Source organism: Corticium candelabrum, chromosome 17 (assembly GCF_963422355.1).
Source record: "Corticium candelabrum chromosome 17, ooCorCand1.1, whole genome shotgun sequence".
Classification (NCBI taxonomy): Eukaryota; Metazoa; Porifera; class Homoscleromorpha; order Homosclerophorida; family Plakinidae; genus Corticium; species Corticium candelabrum.
The window spans coordinates 555,850-581,505 of NC_085101.1; the positions used below are offsets into that span (position 1 = coordinate 555,850).

At 42.1% G+C, this 25,656-nt stretch overlaps 2 protein-coding genes across 2 annotated transcripts; both read right to left on the minus strand.

The window, feature by feature from the left end:
• Positions 1-1,234: 1,234 nt before the first annotated feature.
• Positions 1,235-2,503, minus strand: LOC134192957 (uncharacterized). Its single transcript, XM_062661713.1, has 2 exons — positions 2,145-2,503; positions 1,235-2,087 (listed from the first exon to the last, which is right to left on the minus strand). The coding sequence occupies exon 2, from the start codon at positions 2,022-2,024 to the stop codon at positions 1,458-1,460; it is 567 nt and encodes a 188-aa protein (XP_062517697.1). The 5' UTR covers positions 2,025-2,087; positions 2,145-2,503; the 3' UTR covers positions 1,235-1,457.
• On the minus strand, positions 2,106-25,649 carry LOC134193489 (D-3-phosphoglycerate dehydrogenase-like). The gene is made up of 9 exons (XM_062662315.1): positions 25,437-25,649; positions 25,202-25,359; positions 21,772-22,124; positions 13,303-13,425; positions 12,920-13,001; positions 12,734-12,872; positions 12,050-12,102; positions 10,962-11,017; positions 2,106-2,323 (listed from the first exon to the last, which is right to left on the minus strand). The coding sequence occupies exons 1-9, from the start codon at positions 25,575-25,577 to the stop codon at positions 2,106-2,108; spliced, it is 1,323 nt and encodes a 440-aa protein (XP_062518299.1). The 5' UTR covers positions 25,578-25,649.
• Positions 25,650-25,656: the final 7 nt, after the last annotated feature.

Genomic DNA, 25,656 nt, shown 5'->3' on the forward strand with positions numbered 1-25,656 from the left:
CAAACTTCAGGATCTTGTCCAACTGCACCACCTGCCAAAGACAGAAAGAAGTCTCCACATCAAAAGAACAGAAGAAAGGTTGAACATGAACAATGCAGAAGATGAAAAATTGAAGAGCGCTGAAGAAGGGGTGAAAGAGCGGCAACATCCAATATTCCATACGACTGCAATGACCAGAGGTAAAAAAGAAAAGAATCCAAGAAAGAGAAATCGAAAAAAGCAAACCAGATGAGCAAAGAATCCTGAAGAGCGCTGGGTACGTGTTGAAGATGCGACAAGCTTCAGGAACAAGACCAACTGTCCTGCTTGATGACAAATAAGGCAGCAAGAAATAAGTAGAGTCGTAACAAACAGTCAAAGCCGTTGAAACAATACAAATGTAAACCAGAACATGCAGAGCGCTGGAAGTAGGGTGATGATGCGGCAAACTCCATGTTCCCGTTGACCTGTATACTCCAACAGACAAACAAAATACGGACAATACGACTACGACGAATTGACAGTTGCCCACCCAACAATAAAGCCAATGAAAAAAGCGTTCATTCCTCAAATGGGGCCCCATCACCAGAATAAGGACTGACACAGACAGCCAGAGTGGCAAAAGCCACAATAGCACAGTCTGAAAAGATGACGACCTCTTCTTCCCTTGTTCCTTCAGCAATTGATGGCTACAACAATTCTCGCGGCAATGCCAGCCATACATCCGGGATATATATATATATATATATATATATATATATATATATATATATGTGTGTGTGTGTGTGTGTGTGTGTGTGTGTGTGGTGTGTGTGTGTGTGTGTGTGTGTGTGTGTGTGTGTGTGTGTGTGTGTGTGTGTGTGTGTGTGTGTGTGTGTGTGTGTGTGTGTGTGTGTGTGTGTGTGTGTGTGTGTGTGTGTTATCTGTATTATATCCAAATATATGGTTTTCTCTCTATAATATACTATATAATATACTGTATAATATACTATATAATATACTATATATATATATATATATATATATATATATATATATATATATATATATATATATATATATGGCTCCTATGGCTCCTATGTGTGTGCATGGACTTATACAGGATCTTGTGTTTAGCTAACAATTTAACACTAAGTTATAACACACTTTTTATAGAAAACAGTTATCTGCATCTTGCAGTCAATGGGTACTAGAAACGCATATGGAGATTTCCTTGTGGAAATAGTGGTGCTCTAGCACAATGATAGAAACAGAGTAAGGCAAAGACATCGAATTGTTAATAACAAGCAACAACTTCCAGCAACTAGAAGGTATACAACTTCCAGCAACTAGAAGGTATACAACTCCCAGCAACTAGAAGGTATACAACTTCCAGCAACTAGAAGGTATGAAGTTACAAGTCAACATAACTCATTGACAGTTTCCTTCTTGCACTCCACCAACAACAGAATACAAACATTCAACTCAGTCAATGTCCATCATTCACTGGCAAAGTCCACTTGGAAGCTGCTCACCACACCATTCAATACAGATACAGCAGTAGCCAACTCCAATGGCAACTTCTCAGCTGTTTGGAAAATGCAAAGCCAGTGGTCTCCAACAGTAGACAAAAGAATAGTAGCTTGCTCAGTAACTGGAAGTTTCTGCAATATTTCTTGTGGTGATAAGTTGGTCTTCTTCCCTTTTACAACAAAAATGTGACCTTTGACAGGTAATTCCAGTGAGAACCCTTCTACCTCAGTGATGACTGCCCTTTCACCACTGACAACTCCGGAAACACATGCTTTGCTCCCAGTTGTCACTGATAGCAAGCCACTATTCTTGTTTTCCAAGCATTCAACATCCACTTTTATTCCCCTGTCTTTTGCCAAGTTTGCTGCATTGACTAAACTAACACCAACGTCATTGCCCAATTGCTTAAACAATCCGACTGTCAATCCAATGCCTAGACAAGACTTGTGTTGCTTCATTGACAAAACAGAGACAGACAGCACGAAGTCTTTGTTGACACCGGCTATACCAGCTGACAACCTTCCCAGAGCCATAGACAAACTGAGATAAGGTCTAACTCCTGGTACAAATAAACTACTGACTGCAGGACAATTGATCTACAAACACAGGCACAATCATACGTAGAAAGATGTATTAAAATCAGTAACACATACAATCCCTGCTGCTGATATGCCCTTCACCAAACTAACAATCTGTTCTCCAATCTCCTGTCCACACCGTTTCTGAGCTTCAGGGGTACTTGCACCCAGATGAGGACAAGCCGTGACACGTGGATGCTCAATTAACTTTCGATTCTTGGGTGGTTCCTCTTCAAAAACATCCAGTCCTGCACCTAAAACAACAACAAAATGTATTATAAATAATTATGTGATAAGGTTCAACTGCCAAGCTTGCACATTAATTAAATCCTCACAGCCTAATTGTACACTGCACAGAATTAATGCACTCTAGAAAGGCTTTCAACCATTGCTATCCCTAATACACAAACATCATCTCAACAATTATGACTTCTAGTCAACACATTGTCAAGTGATGAGCAAGGTAACATTTGGTTTCAAATCTTGACACTGATGATACATAGTAAGAACCTACAGCATGTATGTGAAGAGCTTCAAACTTCCACAACCTAATTAAGTACAAAGGAATTGACAAGACACTATGCATTAAACACCAATCACCACTTATACAACAGTGACTGCCATCTTGCATCAACATTAGCTAACATGAAAAGACTTCTGCAGTAGCAACTGTGTCTTGATTACTGCTCAGAACTGTAGAGTATACATAACAGACATTGAGATGACTCATGAGCCTTCGTTAAGCCTCAGCTGCAGCGCAGCAAGGTTTATAAGTAGTATGCCAGTCACAGTGTGTGTCTGTGTGTATGTTTGTGTGTGCATGTCATCATGCTTTTCAACTCATCTGGCTGTACATTGGCTTGATTTTGCAAAGAAAGCTGTGTTAGAAAGATAAAGTCTGTATTATAAGTCACTGTGCGTGCATATGCATTTGCAAAAGTTAGTCTGAATGCAGTCTTCGGTTGAGACAGTCCCTCACTCTCAAGATTTCAGTGCAAATATCATGTCATCACCAAGTAGCTAGCAACAACAAACAACCAAGTCAAAGTGCATTGCTACAACATCCTGTCATCTTGGATCCTGTGACAAGTTGTCGCAAAGCAACGCACAATAACTACACAATCAGTGCTGAGATTGGGTACTTTAGTACTCTTATATTTTAATGGCAAGACTGACACTATAATACTATAAACATACCAAAATGTAAAATCTGCATGGCTCTTTACTGCAGACACGTTAATGAGCCAATGAAAGTAAGCACACACAAATAGTACATCATATGTTGACATTCAATTTGTCATGCTATTCACAGTTTTCACTCACACTGGTTGTATAGCTACTTAACAGTCTCGCTGACATGCAATACAAAAAGATAAGATTGAAAGTATCTGAACTTCATAGAAATACTGTTTGTAACAAATTCTCAAATGTTGTCTTGAGGTGAAACATGACATTTCTTACAACCTCTGTGAATACCTAGTCGCCAAACTGAGCTGTTCATATCCCTTGCATGCACCAGTCTAAGCAAAATATGCTTTCCCTCCAATTTTGAAACAAACTACTGTCAAGGAAATAAATTACTGTAAGTTAAGGTTTGCTACATTCATGGTGCTAATTTTCCACGAAATTTTAACCACACAAAAATAGGTGTGTCCAGTAAAGTCACGTGACTATATTGTGCATGTCACAGATAAAGAATGACGATGTACAGGCTTTCCATGGGAGTGCAGAATATGGTACTGTATCTGTTGTACTCACAAGGATGTGTGTGTTTCAGTTAAAGCGTACACCCTGAATGCAGTCCTTTACTAGAACAAGACAATTGCTTGCTGCTTTGACTATCACTGAAATCATGCCCGAAACTTCCTTTGGCTGTGGAAGACATGGTCTTTTCCTCCCCTCCCTGTATTTCTAAGCCGCCCGAAAAGCACCCTGCAAACTGGTCTTTGACAGAGAAAATGTGAAAATTTTGCCCAGCAAAAATTTCCCATTTTACAGTAGCATGCAAAGCATTGGACATTCATGTACACAGAGCGGAATGTGTTTCAAGTTAGTCATGGGTTTAGCCATGCCAACATTGCATTGGACTTCTTCATTTAATGACACACACTAGCCTCAAACTTCTTGACCAGAGAGCACGTGAAGCGCACGGACTCTTAAGCTGGACCAGAACGATACTAACATGATTTCGGAAATAGCCTTCTAAGCCAAGCAGCGTGTCTTAGATCTAAAATGTTGGCTCTAAATTCTGATTGGTTTAGCAGTAATTGGTTATGGTAAGTGCACTAACGGTGATTACGTGCATGAGAAATCCTCCTGGGGGCTAAGTGCACGCCAGAGACACTAAGTGCAGGCAAGAGCCTTGAATGGAGACTCTGGCGCATGCACACATCTTAGTTTTAGTTTTAGCTCCAGTTCTTCAATCTTTTCAAGCTTGCAAACTGGTCGAACAGTAGTCGCTAGTTGAGCGGTTAGATTAGCTAACATTCTGTCGTAAAATCAAAGAGGTTTCATGCTGTCCACCAAGATATCACCACAAACACAGCAGACATCTCTACTTCGTTCATAAGATCTCATGGCATTAATGATATGTTTGCGTAATGCAAAAGCATGGTATCTTTCCATATCATTAGTGAACTCGGTAAAATGATCCTGCACTGTTAGACTACCATTTAGCATCGCTTTTGATACGTACTTCCGAAATCACTTTAGTGTCATTTTGGTCCAGACTAGAGTTTGAAGTTCTGGTCTGGTCTGAAGTTCGAGGTTAGCCACACACGCACTCACAAATATTTTAACACATCAAATACTTTGTCTGCAGCTGTTGGGGGCTTTTTCACTGAAACAAGTGAAACACCAGAATGTTCTGTAAAATGTAAAATAAAAATCTATTTGATAAGATGTGAGATATATGTTCTACTGTATAGCCAAATAACTAGGAGTGGAGCTTTATTGTAACCAACACTTGATTTTTAAATGTGTAACTTTCCAGGTTCAGAACAATAACGCTACGCTGTAGTTGGCCAGGAACCACAGACTATCCAATTCTTCAGCCCTGTGTGTATCAGAGTACATTGAACTGTGCCTCGCTGTTGGTGGATCGGTTTCTGGCATTCTGCACTACACTTGTGATGTTTTCTATCACTGTCTCGTAAAGGCATATAAGCACTGTTGACATAGTATTTACAGAGTACGTTGTTCTGACCTTGCCGACTCAAGAGCTGTGCTAAATCAATCATTGCCATCAGGAATCCCCAAATTCTTCAGATCTTTCCAAACGTCATCTTTCCAATCTTTCTTGGTCCACCCTGCGGCCACTGTTGAAGCAGCCAGCTGAAAGACATATCTTTGGGAACCGCTGATTGGGTATCCTGGCAAGATGGCCAAGCCACTCTAATCGGCATTTAGTCACCTTTTGTGTTATAGGTTTAGGGTCTACCCGTCGTTGTCTGATTAGCTTCAATGATAGATGGTTAAACAATATATTGCTTGTTGGTGGAGATTCCAAATGTAATTCATATGCCTCTGTGGTGGAACATATTCAGCTTCTGTAGATGACACTTATGAGGAACCCAAGCCTCTGGACCCATACAGAAGTATACCCTATACACAAGCTTGGTAGGCAATCCGTTTGGATTTAACAGTCAGACTTTGATCAACAAAACAGCTTCGTGCAAAGCTCCAAAGCTAGATGCTTGAACTATTCCTTTCTCCACTTCAAGGTCTAACTTCCCAGATGAAGAGATGGTGAAACCAAGATACCGAAAATTCTTTATCGAGTCAATCATGCTGTTGTCCAAGAGGATAAGCATTAGTTTAGTTCTGGGATGCTGACCCGTACACTAAATGCTCTGCTGGTTTGTTGATATTCATTCACAACTCTCTCAGCATCTTGTTATAGCAGCCAGTAGGGATGCATCACCTGCAAATTGACATTTGTTGAGAGTTGTACTCTCAGAATTATGATTGTATCTGCGAAAGAGCTTTGTCATATCTAATTCTCAGATTGATACCTGGATTGCAAGTGCCAACTCTCGCAGTCCAATATTCAATCACAACACACATGTAAAGATTAAAAAGCACAGGAGTCATACAGCAGCCTTGTCACAACTCTTTCTCTACCCTGATAGATTTGAGAAATGTCTTTTTAGCTGTCATGTCTTTGTGAAAAACTAAATCAGATCAACTGTCTGTTCTGAAACACCTACTTTCTTGAGTATTGTCCTCATTGTAGCACATGGAACCGAATCACATGCTTTCTGCACATCAACAAACAGAACAAGAAGCTTGGTAGAGTTTTCCCAAGACTTCTCTATTATTTGGTACAGTGTAAAAATAATATCACTGCAGTTTCTCTCTGATCTAAACCTGCATTGTAATTACGAAAGATCAGATTCAGCCAGTGACTGTGTAAGCGTTTTTGAAAGACAGTTGCAACAGCTTTTCCAACAACATCCAGTAAAGCAATTCGTCGCAACTATTAATTAAGGTTCCTTTCTTGGGAATGGAAACGAGAATTGCATTAAACTAGATTATTAAATTGCATTAAAAATTAAAATTAAAAAAAAATTAAAAATTAAAACTAAATTGCATTAAACTAAATTGCATTAAACTAGAATTCCTCTCTTTCCACACAGTGTGTACTAAGTCTAGGCTGATCAATAAAATTCCTCTTCAGCACAAGCAATCAACATTTCTGGTATGACTTTAAAACAACTACCAGATTTCAAGTGTAGAAGTGCTGAATGTACGTCTTCTCTGGATAGTAGTGCAACAAGTTCTGGTCTACGTGGTCTCTGCATGGTATTCCCTACTTCAGAAGGATCAAAAGTACTCACTACATTCAAGACGTTCGTACAATGTCTTCTCCATTATTGATGTTGTGCAGTGATTGAAGGACAAAGGTTACCATATTCATCTTTGATTGTTGCAGTCTTTGTAAATACGAGACCATTGCGTCCACCTTGTATGTCTCAATGCACTTCCAAGTTCTTTTCCCATTGAATCTGCTTTTCTGGGCCTCTTGTGCTTTGTCTTAAATCCAACTATTCTTTGCTTGCCTAACTGATGATCGGGCAACTCTTTGTGCTTCACTGAATTTCTGCCTGTCAGTAGTGTTTCCTGTACTTAGACATTTTGTGTACAAATCATTCTTTTCTTGAATAATGAATCAATGGAAGTTGCATTATCTCCAAATCAGGTTGCCTATTTCTTTTGGTGCCGAGCACGGACGCTGCTGACTGGGTCAGTGATGAGCGTAACACAAACTATTTCTCTTCTACAGAGCTGGCCTTGCTCCAAGCACCTCTGTGTGGGAAAATTACCAGATCTTGGTATCCCAGGCACTTACAAAAATAGAAATGATACCTCCAGAACGCACATGAGGAGGTGGCGACACTGGTGCATTCTAACAGTCAGAACGATGCTCAAATACATTGGAACGAGCAGCTTCCGGAATATTACATATGCAGAGTCTACCCCAGTCGGACATGGCCCATCCTATTCTAGCTAAAGAGTAGATGTAATCACCTTAATTGCATTCCTTGAAACACATTAGACAGCCAATTAGTTCTCAATGACAGCTCCAGAGTCACAAGCGAACTCAATTCAGAGCTTTAGAAGACATTTGCACTTACTTTTGTCGGTAGTATTTCTGCAGCTCTTCTAGAATGCCATCACCAGCTTGTAATGAGTGTTTACATTGTGTTTAGCAGACGTCATTGAAGTAGTCGCACTAATCCAATTTCCAATTTTACCCACTAGACAGCCCAACTGACGAAGTCCACACCCACAATTCCCACACTGCACCTATTGTTCGAATGGACTTTAATGCAAACTTGCTCTTGAAATACTCCTCTACATGCTATCTTTCCAATAAACATCAACACAGCTATTCATGAGCTTGGAAACTGTAAATCTTCTCTTTTTATTAGTTCTCGACCCTTCCACTGCAAGTGCTCTTCTTATGACATTTTAAATTTCATGAGAAAAATTGATCCACACTCAGTTCCACGTTTCACAGTAGTATCTAATCATCTTTGATCCTGCTGTTTGACAATTGCAAAATCTATACAGTGCCACTCCTTTGACCCTCAGTGTTGCCATGCCTTTTTGTAGATATCTTCTTTTGAAACTAGGAGCTACATACTGTAGCTTCATTCACATCACACACACACACACACACACACACACACACACACACACACACACACACACACACACACACACACACATACACACACACACACACACACACATCACACACACACACCACACACACGCGCACGCACGCACGCACACACATACGCACGCACGCACACACACACACACACACACACACACACACACACACACACACACACACACACACACACAACTGGGTAGCCATTCTATTGGTAGATAGTAAAGCTCCCCTGTCTTAACAAGACCGGAATCTGTGCACTACACGAAGTTTCTTGGCTAGCGTGCACTATCCACATGCAGCTTAGCAAGAGGCAGTCAAGGTCACTATAGTGCAATGCCCACAAGTACTTACAAGACTTTCAATAAGCCAGTGGTCTTCACTGCCGTCAAACTTAACTCTTCTTGGGATAATTTGGCTCTAAGAAAATTCCAGATAATATTTTTGCGAATCATTGATAATTTTATTAATATCAATTGCTTTACATCAACATTAAAGGGCAAGACCAAGAAATGAACTTAACTTGTATTAGTAGATCTTGCCAAGACAAATTGATCAGTATAAGTTACTCCGTTATCTTCACTTTCATAAACGAGAACAAGCGATGTTTCTGTGATGTGCAACGCCTAGACTCGCATAGCCAGAACCCCTTTCCGCCGCGTTGCAGCAGAAAAAGGGTCTAGCTATGTGAGACTATGCAATGCCCATGTGCCCACTCTCCGCCTCCTGATTGACTAAGCTCTGCCCACTGCAAACGAATCAATGCGTTTACTGACAACTGCCATGGCTATATTGAGAATGTTAAATGTGAATGCAAAGACATTATGAAGATCTGCCTTCTTGCCGTCATTGGTTCCTCTTTAAAGTAAATGGTGTTGGTAGAGCTGTTTTCGCGCCAGACTTTCTAGCAGAATTCCTCATTACTACGGCTTCCCTAGAGTATTTGTTTATCCTTTTGTTCTTTTAACATCCAAAGAGAAACGTTCGGCGCACCGTCTGGCGTGTGCAACAGAGGACGATCCTATTTTCACATCTGGGATTGTAACCTTCTATTAATCAGCGGCAAAAGAAAACGAGCAGCCAGGTGGCTGGGTGCTACAGGCCGTGCTAAGAATCTCCTGGAGTCAGGCCAGGTTTTCCAGGAGCACCGACTGTGACACCAACTGCGGTGTGGGCGGCTGAAGTCCCACCAAGACCATAATGGCTGATAGGCTTTGTCACAGTCAGGAGCCTTTGCCACCCCCAGTCACTGACAGGGTACTCATTATTAGACTCGGCGTTAGATCATCTTTGCCTTACGTGGTGGAGTAATGTGTGCTAATATAGCTAGGGTTCACATGACAGGAAATGAAGTTACCACTGTAAGGCGGAGAGTGGCCTAGGATCACATTATGCCTCATGAGGGTTATTATCCAATTAATCAATAATCTTTTTAAATTAATTAATAAAGCTCCTCCTACTTCATCATCATCACCTCTCATTCCGTAATTAATGACCAACCCGGGGAAAAGTGTTCCAAACAACAGCCGGCTGCAGATCAGCAGAACATCACAACTCCGTTGAACTGCAAGGCTGACGTAGGTCTAAGTAAGATCAAGAATCGACAAACACTTGCCACGCTTACAGCGATTGTACGCATGTAGTCTGCACCTGTGCATGCCCCACTCTTTGGATTGCAGAAGTCCTGAGAGAACATCTATTCACAGAATCTTTGGAAGCACAGGTAGTACAATTACACTCGCAGAGCGAAACCAGTCCTGCGTACACACATAGAGGTAGGTTTTCGTTCACTTTTCTCGTGCTTCGATCACTACTATCTCACGCCCATTTCTTCTCCGCCCACCATTCTATTGCTAATTAACTAACTGACTTACAAGCACTGCCTTGCAATAATCATTAAGCTAATATAATTACATACATAATGTTTGAACAAACAATCGCAACATGAAAACGCTGTCAAGTGACAAACTAGTCATGTGACATGTGTCACTAAACCACTCTTCGCCTTACAGTGGCAACTTCCGTTTCCAGTCAAATGAACCCTATGTATTATCGTGCACGTTACTCCACCATGTAAGGCGAAGATGGCCAAACGTCGAGGCTACTCATTTATACTACTGACTCAAGAAAGGCAGTAGTATGTGAGTTTCTTGACCAAGGAAATTATGCCATAGCTCGCCAGCACTGTGATTTGAACTTGCAACCCTGAAGGGTCCAGGATGTACACACTCCATAGGATGACTCTCTAACCAACTGAGCTATAGCACCACACACACAGATACACAAACACAGACACACACAAAGACAAAGACAAAGACACAGACACAGACAGACCCAGACACACACACACACACACACACACACACACACACACACACACAGACGCACACACAGACACAGACACAGACACACACAGACACAGACACACACACAGACACACACACACACACACACACACACACACACACACACACACACACACACACACACAGACACACACACGAACACACATAATGACCTGGTATGTTGTGGCTAGAAATAACACTTCTCCAAACCATCACCAGTTGCTAAGATGCACTAACTATACTGTTAGTTGCCATACCCATGTGCAACAGCATGCTTAATGTTACAAGAAAATCCCCTGCACCTTTTATGCAAGCTAGAATAACACGTCTGTCAGTTTTAGTAACCCGATGCTACTGCAGTCGTACCCTGCCATTTGCATACACAATGCTTAGAAACCTTGTTCACAGCCACACTGTTACATCTACACATTACATGCACCATGTGACTACTACTGCTGATTCATTGCAGGTCTTGTAGATGTCCAGATCTGTTGTCTGATCTGTCTCAAATTCAATGCTACCAACCATTCTTGCCTTCTAGCAGATGCAGCAGTTAAGTCCATGTCTAGCAGTAAGCCTTACACTAACAAAAACTAAAGCCTCTTTAAGAAAAGAAACCACAAGAAAATCGAATATATACGCAAGCATAAAAAGACTGCAACATGGAATCTAGGGAAAACCAAATTTGATGTAGTGCAGAGGTAACTAGTAGCACAATTCGACTGTCCAGCATCACACTCATGCGTGACTCTTCTCTAATCCCTATCACAAACCCAGAGTTCCCATGGGTTCTCCATTTTCAAAGAGACTTTTGTCACAGTGCAAGGTATTAAGCTAACTCATTTGGCAGCCTAGTCCCCAGGAGACTACATCTGATGTAAATCATACTTCGTAATTAGAATTTTCTGTGACACCATACATGCTCTCCGTCCCTACTTTAATACACTTCTTGCAAATCTTCAAGTTCTGCTCGGTGCATTTATTTTGTTAACAAACTAAACTATCCTACTGGGTGCTTTACACAGAACTTGATTTGTTGTGTTTCTTTACACAGACTTCACAGCTGTCTTGTTGACGAAAAAGACAGGCACACATCTTTAGCACTATGAACAAACCGTGTAAACTTCAGTTCAGTCTGCTACTACAAGTAATAGGTGAACCACTGTTGACAGGCTGCAAAAACTATAGAATTGGAGGACAGTGTTATCTGGGTTTGAAATATAAACTCAAATACCAGGTGGAGACTGCCTTGAGTGCGACTCAGACTGTAATACCGCGTTCACACTAGCAACTTCAAAACCGAGTTAGACAAATAAATTTTCTTCGATTGTCATTACTTTACTTTACTAAAAATACTTGACAAATGCCTCGTTTTGACGCTGATTTTGGCCATCTAGATCACTTTCTACTATACCTAGCACAGTTGTGAAGCCTTAGTGTGAACGTGGTATTACCCTGTCACAAAGAATCCAATCCCTCTGTTCGGATCTGCTTCTTGCACAATTGCCTACTTAGACATTAAATGCAATGGTATCTTGCATGTAACACTGCTGACTCGTGTAAACCACATACTCATCATAATCATGTTAGGTCAACCATTAATCAAGGTAGGTCAAGTTCACGTGAACATGCTGCTGCAAGTCATCAGCTGAGGTATGTATTTGTGGCCAAGCTTTCCATCCGTGCAAGCTGTTCCAGCTCAAGCACTTTCTCTCACATGTGACAAAGCAAACACAAACAAACATGAGGTTGCATAGCAAGCACGAACAAGGCTTGGCTTTTGAGATGCTACAAAATAACTGTTGTTTCACATGATCGTAAAGGCAGTAACACAGATAAAATAGTCTGTAAACGTCAAAGTAACGAGAGTTATCACACACGAGACATAAATGTTGCTCCTAGTTACAGAACGTTAGGTTCCTGTATATAATTGTAGTACGTCAGGAAAGAGACTGATTTTTCATTAGAATTTGCAGACAGATAAGTTCTGTTGCTTATTTTCCAACGAGACCCGTCAAGAAAGAACAAATAACACTCTGCCCAAAACCAAAGTAACAAAACTACATGAAAGTTACGTTAAAACAATTAAACAATGAACAGGCGGCTACGATTTGATGTTAGATGTTTGTTTTTCCAACAATGTTGGCAACTTTCTGTGTGATTATGTCTGCATTTCCTTTTTGAAGATATACGACAACACCACTTGTTCTTGAATTTCGCAGAGACATATCAGAGCAGGTAAGAGCTGTCTGCCTCTTTTCTCCTGTACTTAGTGTACTGGTCATTGCTGACCAATTATCCACTAACATGGCAATCACACTTACCAACTGACAGCCTCTACTGGAATGATTACGACACTGCCTTTACTTGAATGATTATAACACTGACTCAACTCAGAACCCAACACTATATATGAAAACCTACTCAGCCATTAATGATTCAGACAAGATTAAACGAACTAGACAAAGAAGACGTGCATTGCTCTCTCATAGTGTTATGCACAACAGAGATCTGGGTGGACCCTGGCCCAATATTAGTAGATGTGGCCTTTTGAACCATTGACATGGTTTTGTACATCTTATAATTGTAAAGGATGGTTTACCTAATTTTTAGGCCCAGCCATTTCATTAATGTCACTGTTTTACAGTACCTAAATTTATAAAGGCAACCTTTGTCAAGCCAGATAAGAATCTAGTAATTATCTTACCTCCACAATGACCAGATTCAAGAGCTGAAACCAAAGCTTCTTCATCAACAATGCCACCTCTTGCAGCGTTAATAATGCGCACTCCTTGTTTACATTTTCCAATTACCTCAGCGCCCAGCATTCCTGCGTCACAACAATAATAAACTAAGAGCAGTGAGAAATTTATAACAACAAAACTCTCTACAAGTAGTATGTGTATATTTTGTCTCAAGCATTTTCAAAATTGCCATCAGAAACCATTTAACAAGAGCCATTCATATCACCATGGTAGAACAACAAACCCAAGCAGAAACTGCTTGACATCTATTTGGTAAAGTTGCCTCATTTGCAGAAACACCTGAGCAACTCAGTAATCTCCAATTGTTCCTATGCTGAAACAGTGGAAGTTTAATTTGTAACCCAGATGGACATTTTGTTTTTTAACCCAGAACAGTTAGATACCTAACTAAACATTTCCATGAGAGTCACAAAGCAAAGCATCTTCCCTGCTGTGTTTGCACGTGTTCTCCTTCATGTGCCAGATACTTAACAAGCACCGTATTATCAAAACCAAAGCTGCAGCCCTCTAAGTTCAACTTTGACTTTATTAGAAACTGGCCAGTAAAGAAAACTTTGTCACCAACAAATAATTCTTAGGAGAAACCGACTTCTCCCTAACAACTAATTCTTTCAAAAGATACAAACAAAGCACATTCTGTTAATTGCCTAATTGTAAAATCTATAAGAACCCTTTGCAGGAAAGGCAACATCAATCAGCCGCATACGATGGGCAACAATACAAGAGGGGACAAATTTACTCACCTATTTGAAGTCATCCTAAATAACGTTGTTGTCCTATCTATGGTTTCTATATGAAAAACAAGTATAAAAACATTTTGAAAACCGAGGAAGACATAGGGATGCCATACAAAAAAAAAGAACAGAAACAAGACCATGCAAGGGTATGCTGTGACATGACAACTTTCTTATACAGACTGACTAAGCAATCCATCATCCCTGCATTGCACCATTTTCTAATCAGTAAGGTACAAAAACACATACTATAATGTCTCTAGTTAGAAAATTGTGCTATCTAGGAATGATTGCTCAGTCAGTCTGTATACGAAAGATGTCACAGCACATCCTTACATGGTCTTGTTTCTATTTTTCATACGGCAACCCTACACCTTTCTCATTTTTCAAAATGTTTTTATACTTGTTCGCATTCTTTTTCTGCATGAGTGTAGATATGCGTAACGGTAACGGTGTACCTGAGCAGAGGTGAACAGTGAGGCTAGAAATTGACACACTCCCTGTGTAGCGTTCGGCACAGGAAACGTGTAGGTTGGATTCAGTGCAAATGCAATCAGAATTTAGAGAGAAACGATAGCGGTACAGGAGCAGCTTCAATCAGCATAAAGTCTTCGATGGCTGGAAGATTTGGAGGGTGACAACACGTACAGTATTCACGGGGCTGGTGTGGGCGTGTGTTCAAATGAACTGGAAAATGTAGCGTTCTTGTCATCAAGAAATTTTACGTGTGGGGGTTTCGGTCTCTCGAGAGGCGACCATGCACTGCAATGACAAATTTGAGTAGTCATGGACATGGTCCGTTGCAAGTGCAGAGGTTTGGTAGTATAAACAGTTGACACCGATACCTGCTCATACAGAAGACTGAACACAAACTCAACCCTACATACATTCTGTCCGCGTTGACTTTGCACTTTGAAAATCTGTAATAACTTCTGCGCAATACGGTGGACAGTGGCGATCTTGGTATCGTTTGAAACCGCAAGCTCCTGGATTTTCTGTAGTTAGGGTAACGACAGTGTATGTATTACACAGGCGGTTTGATAAGGCTTTTGCACATCAAGAGCCGTTAGGATTCTTAACTCATTAAGAAGGTTTGGTCTTACAACAAGAATGCTGCTAATAGAGAAAGTAGCCTATTAGCAAGATCCGCTGCCTTGACATCAACTCACAGTTGCTCTTGTTTCGCAAGTAGCTGCTTAATATTTCTGACTCCTCTTCTCGTTCTGCTTCGTCTTGATAGCCTGCGACTTTCTCTACTGTTACCTAACGTCTTTGTATTGTAAATGACCTCTAGAATGTACAGTTAATGGGATATCACTTAACATCTGAGTCTGGTAAACAAATACAGCTGCATCATTAGTCACTTCCAAGTGCAAAGTCAACGCGAACAGAGAGTAGTAGCGTTGGTGATAGTTGCTAGCAAAACTAATCAAAATAGTAGTCAACTTACAGTTTTAACGTTTCTTATTCCTATTGCCATTAGTGCCAGGTTGAGAGTCTGTTCTAGTCATGCTAACCAATTTCAAAATTCTGAGTGCTTTATTCAAAACAACTAGACATGCCACTCGATACCAAAGAGCCAAGCGCTTCCTTGTGTCTTCTGATGGTACATCACTGCACCCTTTATTAATTCAAAATGACAGAAAATCATACTTTCAACATCTCATGGCTTACATCAGCACAATTTCTCAGTAACTCCAGAATGTCTTGCAATTATACTAACTTTGTAACTATTCATTGTAATCTGCTTTACTTGCAACTGGTTTAGGCCACAAAGTCTAGAGCGCAGTTCACTACATTGATGCTGACATCAACATCATCAACATCTGATGCCGACGTCGAAGTCAATATTGTGAGCACTATTACAGCATCAAGCAACCAAAGTGCTGAACGTCGACCACAACCATATGGTCATTTCGATCAATCAAAAGGGCATATCCAGGATCAACAATAATAGCTAGTAGAATCTGTGCAAAATTATGCATTGTTAACAAATCTGAAACAGTCACTTTTATGACCATGCAGTCGCAGTTTTGTAAAGTTGGGGAAATTGCATTTGCTGCCATAATCGTGAAAACATTCCTTTGCCCACATTTGTCCATGTTTGCTGTTATGCACTTAAGCCTTGGATCATCTGATCTACATTGGGCAAATATTGTGAACCCATCAATGCTAGTGCTAACGTTCAGGTCAACATCACACACTCAGGCCACACCTAGACATCGATGTCAGTGTCAAAATTATGAACCGGCCTTAAGGAACTTCTGGTGACACTCTTCATCCATGCCTCAAATGCATGGTCTCATTCAACGACTATGCGCAGTTGGTGCGTAGAGCTTCAGCAACTGATGTTAACACCTGCCCAATAACTCGATAGTTTGGTCACCGAGGCGGCAAACCGAATTCTGAATGCTGTGCATTTCCGTTCTTCATTTCTTCTTTATTATATGTAACTATGTCTCCTCATTGTCACGATCAAGCAGAAGAGTCACTTTCTCTGGTGAAGCTACATAAGCTACCAGTGCAAACAATTAATCTGCTCCTGCAACAACAACACCTGATGCTAGATAACTGTAAAGTTAAAAAATCAATTGTATTGCCAATGTTCTGAAATGCAGCTGCTCCATCCGCTGCATAGCAAAGCTGAAGCAATGTTACAAGTGAGCAGTATACCACTCAGCCGTCTCTGTCATCAGCTATAGACCACGTAGTTACAGAGGCCAACTTGATTTCTGATATTGTCTCACCGTTGCAATGATCCTTGACAGAGCTGGAGCACTGATTTGACTTTTGTATCAAGATTCTCACGCTGTTGACAGAACTGGATCTGAACAACATTGGGCTATTTAAGTCGCTCTCCGGGCAGGGGCTATAAATGACATTTTCCAAGAGAAGATGTGGATGTATTTTATTAATATGTCGCCATATTTAACATCACTCGTAATACACTACTATGTTGTAATCAGCATGCACACTAGTTGCAATACCGCGTAGACACAAGACAGTGTGGGCTTCAATGGGGCAACATGCCAGGTTGTGAGGGATTTGTGAACGATAGGTTAACCAGAGTGGTCAGCTCACACGCTGAGCTTCTCTGACAAGTAACATGAATCCAAGAAGGTCACTCAGGGTGACGTTGGAGGATCAACGCCGTTAGAACCCAGCTTGAGCCCAAGAGGTCAGTGAAGCTGACGTTGACACTCAACACACCATCACAGAACCCACTCTGTTTAACGACGTACATGAGACAACTGGCTTGAGCTGAAGATGTTAGTCAGTTGCGTTGACATTACAATCTGAGTAGAAGTACTTGTAGTGTTGGGCCAAAACTGGCCTGAACATAACCCCTCCCCCAAATGGCACACTACATGGACTGTACCCCAAAAAACTGTGTGTGTACAAGAGCAATAGAATACAGCCTGAGGCCATCAATTCAACATCGGCATCAACAGACTCTATCGTGACCAAGTGTGATTGAAAGAAAAGCAAATAAAGTCAGTCAGCGGACCACAATGAAAAGTTTGCAGGAATGTGGACTTCAGCGAGCACGTTTGCCACAAAGACCTGCGTAGTGGTATTCCTTGTAGCTCAGTTTGTGTAGCAAAGACCGAAGCATAAAGATAAGACACAGGAGGATGAGGAAAGACCCCTCTACATGTGCAATTAGCGGTAGATCCGATGCTCTGAGACGGGACAGATATTTTTTCAATGCCTGTACCGAACAGACTAAATGGTGTGACTGGCTAAGAAATAAGTTACGCCTAAGCGCAGCATGTCTGTTTCAGAAGTGCTGATGTGCAGCAGATACCCGTTGCTGTCAGTTGTAAGATAAAAGCATAACAGTGTTTGGGCCTTGTCAAAATTGCTGGGACTCAGCCTTATATTCCGAGAACAGAAGAAAGCTGAAGAAGGCAGTGGTAAATGTATCCCAATACATCTGACTGTTATCAGTTAATAAGTCAAGGCAGATTTTAGTTGACCTATAATCTTGATAGTGATTGGAAGGCGAATGGAAGTTGCTACGGGGTCTGGCAGGCCTGCAAGTTGATGATGGTGTTTGATGCCAGCCAGATATACCTTCAGCGCCTAGTACTGCAATTCCAAAGCTGCTGATGCAACAAACTCAACAAGAGATGACTCTGAAGCTGGGAACTGTGACCACTTACTCTGCTTGCAGAACTCCGTATGCCATGACACGCCTACAGTATCAGTGTGTCATGATGAGGTGGCAATGCTTTCGTTTAGAAAGAATGTGATTGCTGGTCCAACAGACCAATGGTGAGAGCTTCCGCAGGCAATGGAGTTGGCCATAGTGCTGCCAGAGGTGCCAATGCATGGAACTTGGGCATCTGTGAGAGGGACAATGCATCAGCAATTACGTTACAAGCACTCAGAACGTGTCTAATAATGACAATATAGTTATTGTTTGCCACTGTAAAAAGATAATAACAACGATATAGTTATTGTTTGCCACTGTAAAAAGATAATAACGACGATATAGTTATTGTTTGCCACTGTAAAAAGACAAGCAACAGACAAGTGCCATGAGATTGAGGTAGCAGGCTGAACCTTGTTGCCACAAGTCGACCATCTGATGGTCACAATGGAATAAAACCCGCTTGCCAGACCAGCATATACCCCAAATCAAACAGGCTACAATGGCAGCAAACAATTTTTGTCATGCTATGGATTTTTCTGACTCAAGCGTCTAGTGCAACTGCCAGTCACCTCGGAACCAAGCTCCACTGTAGTATGTGCCAAAACCAAGTGAACTGGATGCATCTGCGTAGAGCTTCATGTCTGTAGCGGCAAACAGATGCGGATCCAATGTCATTGCCACCCCATTGCAAGACGAGAAAAAATGATGGCAGCACTGGAAATCCTTTCTAGTTTCGCTGCTAATATAGACACGGTGATGACTCAACCAGATGGAGGTTGTCAGGTCAATGAGTCGATGTAGAAAACTCTGCCAGTAGGAATGACCTTGCAGGTGAAGCTAAGCTTACAGATGATGGATTGCAAGTCGTGCTTGGTCACCTTACACCATGACAGCCATTAGAAAATTTCATCAATCAGATCCTTCAGTTTTTCAGAAGGTAACCTAGTAACCAGCACCTCTGAGCGTAGTTCAATGCCTCGAAAAGTTATGGTTGTAGTCGGGCTCATTTCCTTGTTCGGCTCCATCAGTACGCCCAGCTGATGGGCTTTGTCCTTCACCAGTGTTATAGATGCACGACAAGTGGAGTTATCTGGTTCGACAAAGAAGAAATCGTCTAGGTAGTGCAGAAGACGATTAACGTGGTACTCGTTTACTAGAATCCATTTAAACGTGTCCACAGCTTGATTAAATAGTGCAGGCAAAGAGCATAGACCGAAAGGCAAGCGCTTGTTGACGTTGTATTGGCCGTCCCAATAAACTCCCGATAGGTCTCAATCCTTTCAGCGGACTGGGCACAAACGAAAGACATGTTTCAAGTCCATCTTCACTATGTAGCAACTATAACCAGCCTGTTTCACGAAGGAAATCATCAATTTTCTTGTACCGCAAGTGATGCTCCAAGTCGATGCCGTCATTAATACTAAGTCCACGAGGAGCGGAGAGATGCATAATCAGTCTCCAGCTACCATTTTCTTTGGAACAACAACTACGCCAGAGCACTGGAGAGTTGGCAGAGGGTTCTTTGTAAGGGTGAGCCATGTGGCCGCGTCCGCATTCCAAATCGAACCCTTGCTGAACAATGACCTTGTGCTCAAGTGCAGACTCTAGATTGAAAAACAAACAAAAGCGACATGCACCAGTGTAGCCAAGATTGAAACTGTGAAGTAGTGACAAAAAACAGTGATTCAACAAACGTGTGATCAGGGTGATTGCGTGCTTATTGGTGCCATTGCGGGAACGTGAGGTCTCTGACTGAACGCCGTGGCAGGTGAAATGTTCATGTCGGTATTTGCACAGGCTTGGTGATGCTTGGTTCTTGCATCAACCAACGTTGAAGAGACAGCAGATTTCGAGATTGCCCGAAGGGGGTTGGCAATGTTACCGGAACGTGCGATTGCTCACCTGGGGAGACAAAAGGACTGGTCGATATGTGTACAGTCTTTTGCCACATGGCCTATTGACCACATGTATAGCAGGTGATAGAGGTTGCTGCGTGACCTGTGAAGCACTGAGCCCACAGTGGTGGTTAATATCCCATCTTACGCCCGTGGTCCTGCTAGCAAAATAGCAAATGGCTCTATCGTACCTCAACTACGATGAGGTTTGGTATTCCAAGCTAGCTTGGGCGACTATAGACTGGTAGCCATAAGTTTGTGACAGGAGAATTCTCCAAACGAGTGTGACAGAAGAATTCTCTAATCACGCATTGTGAGCGGCTGTTTCAGTAGATCATAATTTCTAAAAGGCAACTGATAAAAGTGTGCACTTTGTAATCTCTATTCATAGAACCAAATGCAATAATGTATGGCAAGATCTGCGAGAAAGTAAATCCCATGTCGTCCTTGCTCCAGTGAAAAAGGCCCAAGTTTGAAGCTCAATTTCTCCACCTATTATATTCAAAAAGAAAAGTAGACATTGACCCTTTCCATACTTTACACACAACCCTGGTTCATCTTACAATAGTTCTTAGTCATCATATGCTAGATACAGCTCTGCCAGCTCTATGTCTATTACAAAAATCTGATCATCACAGTGATGTCACTGTTAACTGCAATATCTATTCAGAGATCTTTCAGTGCAATGCAACTCATCCATTTCTTTGGCATTTTCATGAGAGTACAAAGCGTATGCTTTTTCCTACCCCTACCCCTTCGTGAAAACGTACAATAAAATGTTGCTAGCCTGCAACAGTACAAATTTCACATATTAATTACACAGGATTGCGAATGAACCTCTATCAGCAACCCCATAAATGCATAGTTGGTCCGGCCAGTCTCACCTTCAGCATTGAACAGCGTTGAAAGTACTTTGTCTCCCTGCTTTCATTGGTCCTTTCCAACTTATCAACAGTGCATTCAAACATTTCTTTCTTTTCTCCACGCTGCCAGATTTCCATAGTGTTTGTGCTTTCCTATCTAACAGTGTCTTGACAGCCAAGACGTTCAGACTTGGCAAACACCAACCGTTCACATAGTGTTGATACATGCTGGTGCTTTTTGTGCACTGCAAACTGCCATGTGGCTCAACTGAGTGAGGTAGACATTTTATACGCCAAGCTCCATGCCAAGCACACTGATGCACCCGGATGTGGTAGCTAAAAACCAGGATATTCAAGAAGGCCCGGTAGGAGTAGATATAAGGTACAGCATGTAATACTTTTTAAATGTTTAGTATCAGTTTGAAGAATCAGCAGCTTCATTCACATTCAGTCAAGAGTTTTTCGTGAATACACCAGAACAGGCCATACGCACGTGCATGTACACACATTTATCAACAGTGTACGGCAAGTGCCATCCCCTCCTCCTAACGTATGCTTTGTACACTCATGAAAATGTCAAAAAATGGATGAACGATAACACAGAAACTTAATAAATGCTAGTTAAACAAATTAGACCAGAGTTTCTACAAATGCAGAAGTCAGAATGTATCATTGACATAACCACAAGTACCACCCCGTAAAAAAAACAATGAAATGTGTTATGGCACAACGGTAAATACAAAGACTAAAACAGACTTACCTTTTGTTGAAGGCAGTAATGGAGTGTGTACCGTAATGAAATCAGACACTTTCCACAACTCCTCCAAATCCACAGGCTCTACTCCATTCTCACGCATCAAAGAAGGAGGAACAACAGGATCATAGCCAACTGTTCTCATGCCAAACGCTTGCATCCTAGTAGCTACAGCTTGCCCAATCCTTCCAACGCCAAGAACTCCAAGAACTTTTCCATCTAATTCACACCCAGCAAATTTCTTACGATCCCACTGGCCAGCTTTCATAGAACTATCAGCAGCAGCAACATTTCGAGCAACAGCGAGCATTAAACCACACGCATGCTCAGCAGCACTAAATGTGTTGCCTCCAGGAGCACTGCAGTAACACACAAATTTCATTATTAGCATTTAACATAGGTTAGTAAAACGTACACACTACAATTGAGATCCACTACCTATTAAGACCCGCCTTTGTATAAATGTTTCACTGATGATTATAGAGAGTAGTAAACACACAACTGTAGACATAACGCATCTATTTTTAACTCACCTAAATATATAATATTGACAGGCAACAGCAGCACTTCTTGATTGAAGGCATAATCAACATTTCGTGTATCAGTAGTAGCACACAATGTACAGGGTGGAACCTTGATCAAGAAGGTGACCCCGGGTACACGATTCTGCCTACATGGGACAGGCACAACCCATAATTGAGCTCTCTCAGCTTATACCATACAAGCCCAAATAAGCCCAGAGGGGCTTATTTCTTTCAGCCAGTTGCCGATGCGGGACTTATTTATGCCACAAGGCTTATTTCTTTCAGTAAGTTGCAGATGCTGGACCTATTAAGGTGCAAGGCTTATGTATTGGTAACATGCCGACTGCCTCCTTCTAAGTGATATTTCTTGCTTCGTTGCCCAACAGCTTGAAGGTCTGCGTCTTTACTCCGCCATTCCCTCACCGTCTTCTTGTTCACGCCATGTTGTCCAAACTACTTTCGCCTTCTCAACAACTTCCAGTTTTTCTTTTAGAGTATAGTGACACAACCTATGTGATTTTAACACTTTGAATCAGATATACGACTCTGCTTTGAATGTTTCCTCGTTCATAGCTAAAGGTATACATGTTTCCAGGTCTTTCATACAAAGCATGCATAGTCTTGCTAACATAACATCCCCCACGAGGTATATTTGCAACGTTGGGCTTATTTATCCGGCTTATTTGAGTTTGCACGGTACTAGTATATGCTGTTCCCTGGCCCATGCTAACATGCTACGTAACAATCTCAAATTCATTGTCTTTGGTGCTCACTTCCTAGAAACACTGGTACATGAACAAATAGGTGAAATCTAATTTTTCACTGGTACTTTTCCCAAATTCTTCAGCCTCTTCCATCTGTTGTAACTTCTCAGATAGCTAACTGGCATATCTAGTTCGCATACAATTGCATGGTAAGCGACGGTTCAACCAGGACACCTGGAGACAAAAACTGGGCAAATGCCTGAGACATTACATGGCTCAAACAGTCTTTTGGCCCCATACATAAATAAAAAATTCTTGGCCACAAGTGCAGTAGGAAGTTAACCATATCTTTCAGACTATAATATTTACACACACACACACACACACACACACACACACACACACACACACACACACACACACACACACACACACACACACACACACACACACACCACACACACACACCACACCACACACACACACCTAAAAAATGCTAAATGTGAGGAGCTGCCCCTCAGAGGTCACGCCTTCAGCTGTTAAGCTGGACCCTGTGCACAACTCAGGGAACTTTGGGCCTACGCTAGGAAACTCCTGGTGCCAGCCAAGCGCTCGCAGAAGCACCAACTTGTGAAGCCAACTGTGGTGTGAGAACCCGAAGTCTCACCGGGACCCCAGTAGCTGATGTCACGTCACAGCCGATGGCCGCTTAGGACCCCAGTCAATGACCAGGTACTCCTTTATACTCCTGAGTCAATAGAAGCAAATCTGTGTCAGTTTCTTGCTTAAAGAAATTATGCCATAGCTCGCCATCACTGTGACTTGACCTAGCAATCCTTTTAAGGTCCTGGATGTAAACACTCCATACGATGACTCTCTAACCAACTGAGCTATCGCACGCATGCATGTGCATGCATGCATGTACACACACACACACACACACACACACACACACACACACACACACACACACACACACACACACACACACACACACACACACACACACACACACACACACACACACACACACACACACACACACACACACACACACACACACACACACACACACACACACACACACACACACACACACACACACACACACACACACACACACACACACACACACACACACACACACACACACACACACACACACACACACACACACACACACACACACACACACACACACACACACACACACACACACACACACACACACACACACACACACACACACACACACACACACACACACACACACACACACACACACACACACACACACACACACACACACACACACACACACACACACACACACACACACACACACACACACACACACACACACACACACACACACACACACACACACACATAATCCACCAGACTACCGTATGCCTCTGCTGCTCATGTGCACCGAGACATAATAAAGTGCGTTAATTTATGATTTTCGACCTCACACCAGAGCTGTATATATAAAGAGAGTTGTGACAACCCAGATTTATGGGCACCATTTTATGTCCAGCCGAGGGTAGTAAAAATTCTTGTATACATTGTACGAACATCGACAAAGCTTGAAGTTAACGGAACTTATTACTATAGGTATGAAAAACACTTTCCCTAATTTTGAGGAACTTTACACGCACGTAGAGTAGTTTTCAACAGCGGCTCTGTATAATCCTGACAGCATTAAGCACACTTGTATTGCTGCATCCCCAAGCGCAGCAGCAGCAGCAGCAGCAGCAGCAGCAGCAGCAGCAGCAGTAGCAAGGCATTCTGCAAGCAAAACGATTAGCTCTTGTATTTCCCACATAGTGCAATGGTACAACTGGACACAAATGGCACTCATAATCTCACGTGACCAAATGGTCATGTCGCAGCTCTCCTCTCTCTCTGCGTGTGCGCCGCGCGCCGCGCGCCGCACAACGCACAACGCACAACGCACAACGCACAACGCGCACGCACGCACGCACGCACGCACGCACGCACACACACACACACACACACACACACACACACACACACACAGCTCTAAAGACCTCGGGATGCCGCTGTAGGGCGTGTGAAAGTTTGGCCAGATTTGCGGGGGCATTGTCGCGACAATTTTGACACGCCTTACGCAGCTTGCCACAACAACGCAGCAGCTGACAATCAAAGTCACACTTTCATTTCTAATTACTATATGCAACTCACTTCATAACCAATACCCCTCTTCTTGTCGCGGCATCCACATCAATATTGTCAACTCCAGTTCCAGCGCGGGAAATCAGCTTCAGTCTTCCAGAAGCGCCCGCATGCAACACATCACCCTTCACCTTGGTAGCAGACCGAACAACAACAGCGTCATACCCCTATCGTAGAGAAATGGATAGGCTTAGTATTCAGCAGTCAAAGAGTACATAAAACGGACACAAACAATTGCACTTACGCCCAATGAAGTCACCAGTTCTTCTTCGCTCAATTTTGCCCGAATATCTACTTTGATGCCGTTCGACTCTAGTAGCTGCGTGCAAGATGCATCTACGCCATCAAGAACCAACACCTTTTCAATTTGCAAGGCAAGAGCCATAATAGCAGTCGTACAGAGTAATTGTAACACGTGGACACTTCAGCACATGTCATTCACATGCTCAGGTCACGCTTACGTA